Raw genomic sequence first — 3033 nt, forward strand, 5'->3', positions numbered from 1 at the left:
ACGTCGACCCCTCTGTTTCTGCACCTTCCCTTTCGTTTGATCCCTCAGCCTCATCCACCAGCGCTGGAGCAGCAGGGCGGACTTCGTCACTTGAAGCTGCAGGTGATGAGTTAGAGTTCCCTTTACCCCACCCCTCTGCCACTGCCGCAACATCTAGACCAACTTTGTGGTCAGGACGGCAGCGCCAGAGAGGTCAGGAAAGGAGCTATGCGCCTGACTTTTTGCAGCTGAATGCATCCTTTCACAGTGCCATCAAGCTTTTGAGTGAGCAAACGTCTGCTGGGTACAATATGCTTAACAAAAGCATACTTGAACTCAGCAGTCGTCTTGATAGGATGCAATCAGATGCAAATCAGTCACCAAGGCACTGTTTTTTTCAGTCAGTCCTCAGGCACATGGAAAATCTAACTCCTGACCTGCAGATGCATGTGATGCAAGGCTGCCACACTGCTCTAGCGCAGGCAATGTCCCATGCCCCTCCACCTACCCTTCATGTGTCAACACCTTTCCCCTCTCAATCCACCGTCTATCCTCCCGTCCGTCCTCCTCCTGTCCATCCTCCTCCCGTCCTTTCTACTCCTTCGTCATTTGTTCCTTCCCCCCTTAGTCTTTCCCAGTTTTTACCGTCCCCCTTCCATTCTTCCCCTTTAACTTCTCCGTTCCCAATCCCACCAACACCTTCATACCTCCCACACACCACATCTGCACCTCAACTCTCTACACAACCTCATGTTTTCACCACCCATTCTACTTCTGTTCCTCCCCGTGATGTCCTGTCCCCCACTCTCGACGTGGTCCGCCCTGTCAGCCCCTCCGCTACTATCTCCACCCCAAACTATGAGAATCTGTAAATAAATAAACAGTTTTTTGGTTTAAAAACAATTTTATTGTCTTTCTCTTTTTTTTTGTAAAGTTTTTAAATCACCAAGGTTATGGCAATAGTAACAATAACAGTGTTTAAAGGGTACCGTTGCAAAACATACAATGCTGCATTAAAGTACAAAGATTTTGTAAGCAAACAAAAAATGGTATTTTTACAAGTGTAAAAAGAAAAATTTTTTTACACCATTTCATACTGCCAGTCAACTGATCCTGCAGGAGACATGAAGTAGTCTGCAAAACTGTCCCGCATTCTGGAGACTGCTACTGGACTGCGAAAAGTGGGGTTTTGGTAATCCCGTAAGGTGCTTTCACAAACATTATCCTCCAGGGAAACTTGTTCTTTTGATAAAACAAAATTGTGCAGGACAACGCACGCTTTGACCACATCATCGACAGTTTCAGTCTGCAGTTTAATTGCAGTTAGCAGGACTCTCCATTTGGCAGTTAAGATGCCAAAAGCACATTCCACAACTCTTCGTGCTCTGGTTAAGCGGTAATTGTAAATTTTTTTCCTCTGGGTCAGTCCACTACTTCCAAAGGGTTTCAGCAAGTGTGGGGAAAGCTGGAAGGCATCATCTCCAACACAAACAAATGGTAATGGTGGACTAGTGGTTCCAGGGAGAGGTCTAGGGGGCGGAAAATCAAATGTCTCTCCATATAAACGGCGCCCCATTGGTGAATTTTTAAAGATTTGTGAATCATTTGCGCGTCCATACGCACCGATATCAACAGCGATGAACTTGCATTGTGCATCGGCTATGGCCATCAACACAATAGAGAAGTACTTCTTATAGTTATAAAACTGTGATCCAGAGCCTGAAGGTTTGACGATCCGTATGTGCTTTCCATCAACTGCTCCAACACAATTTGGAAACTGGCAAATTTGCTGAAAATTTTGGGCGATCTCCAGCCACCTCTCCTGTGATGGCTCTGGGATGTATTCCGCTTGTAGGCACTCCCACAATGCCCGGCAGGTATCTCTGATGATCCCCGAGATGGTGGATATCCCAAGTCGATACTGAAAATGGAGGGATGAGAACGACTCTCCAGTTGCAAGGAATCTGTTAACAAAACGAAAAGACAATAATTATTAAAAAAATTCAAAAAACAACATTACAGTTATAAGTCTGATGAATGAGAATCATTTAAAAAAAAAAAATTACTTACCGAATAGTCACCATGAGACGCTCTGCTGGTGATATTGAGAATCGCATCTGGGTGTCTCGTCTACGTATACAGTCTTCCACATAGCCCAATAAAAACTCGAAATTTTCAGCTCTCATCCTCACATAATTGAAGAACTTTTGAGGGTTTTCCCTTAGTTCCATGTAAAGCGTGGAATAAACACCACGGGTCATACGTTGTGCTGTGATGGGATGGATCCACAGCCTTCTCTTCCGCCGCTGCCGTAGGATGCGCAGTCTTTGTTCCTCCCTCTCTCGAACGCTGACTGCCAACTGATTTGCCTCAAAAGTAAAATCCGCATAGATCTTTGCAATGTTCGCCAGGACTCCTTCCATTTCTGCCACTTTCTCTACAACCTTTCAAAGATGTGGTGTAAATACACGCTATATATAGTTTTGCAGTAGTATCCAGTAGCCAATCACATTGAAATCCTCCCCTTTTAAAAAATGGATCCGTCAAAAAACGGTTACAACGGATGTAAAAACGGTCGCAACGGTTCTAACGGATCCGTTTTTTAAACGGATCGGGGCAGCTGATCCGTCAAAAAAACGGATCCGTTAGAACCGTTTTTCAACCAAATTTGACGGATCCGTCGATCCGCCACGATGTCGGACCTAACTGACGCCACACAACTGAAGTGTGAAAGAAGCCTAATGCAGAACGATTCCACCATAGCCTCGTTTTTTTATATAGGGCATTCCTATATTGCTTAATTAAATCCTTGTTGTTAGTAACTGTGTCCTGATTACCACTAGATGTCCCCTGTCTAAATAGGTCAGAGGCCTTAGCCTGCCAGGATTGTTCCCTAGCTTTGAAATCCTTTCTGTGGAAAAAGCGGACAATCTGTCTATGAAATACAGATGCAATATTTATTATCATAGTCCTAGTTAAATTATTGGCCCAAAAGTCACTCCAAAAGGCATATAACAAACATAATCCTCTAAGGAGTATACCAAGAAGAGGATA

General features: G+C 44.2%; 1 protein-coding gene across 1 annotated transcript; it reads right to left on the reverse strand.

Annotated features, from left to right (window-relative positions):
• Positions 1-581: 581 nt before the first annotated feature.
• Positions 582-2471, reverse strand: LOC138665511 (uncharacterized). Its single transcript, XM_069753061.1, has 2 exons — positions 2050-2471; positions 582-1943 (listed from the first exon to the last, which is right to left on the reverse strand). The coding sequence occupies exons 1-2, from the start codon at positions 2400-2402 to the stop codon at positions 1061-1063; spliced, it is 1236 nt and encodes a 411-aa protein (XP_069609162.1). The 5' UTR covers positions 2403-2471; the 3' UTR covers positions 582-1060.
• Positions 2472-3033: the final 562 nt, after the last annotated feature.

This window comes from Ranitomeya imitator, chromosome 2 (genome assembly GCF_032444005.1).
Source record: "Ranitomeya imitator isolate aRanImi1 chromosome 2, aRanImi1.pri, whole genome shotgun sequence".
In the NCBI taxonomy this organism is placed as follows: Eukaryota; Metazoa; Chordata; class Amphibia; order Anura; family Dendrobatidae; genus Ranitomeya; species Ranitomeya imitator.

Coding starts and splice junctions, on each gene's coding strand:
- LOC138665511 (XM_069753061.1), bottom strand. CDS start 2,402: ATGGAAGGAGTCCTGGCGAACATTGCAAAGATCTATGCGGATTTTACT. Junction 1,944..2,049: donor CGTCTCATGGTGACTATTCG/GTAAGTAATTTT, acceptor TTTTGTTAACAG/ATTCCTTGCAACTGGAGAGT.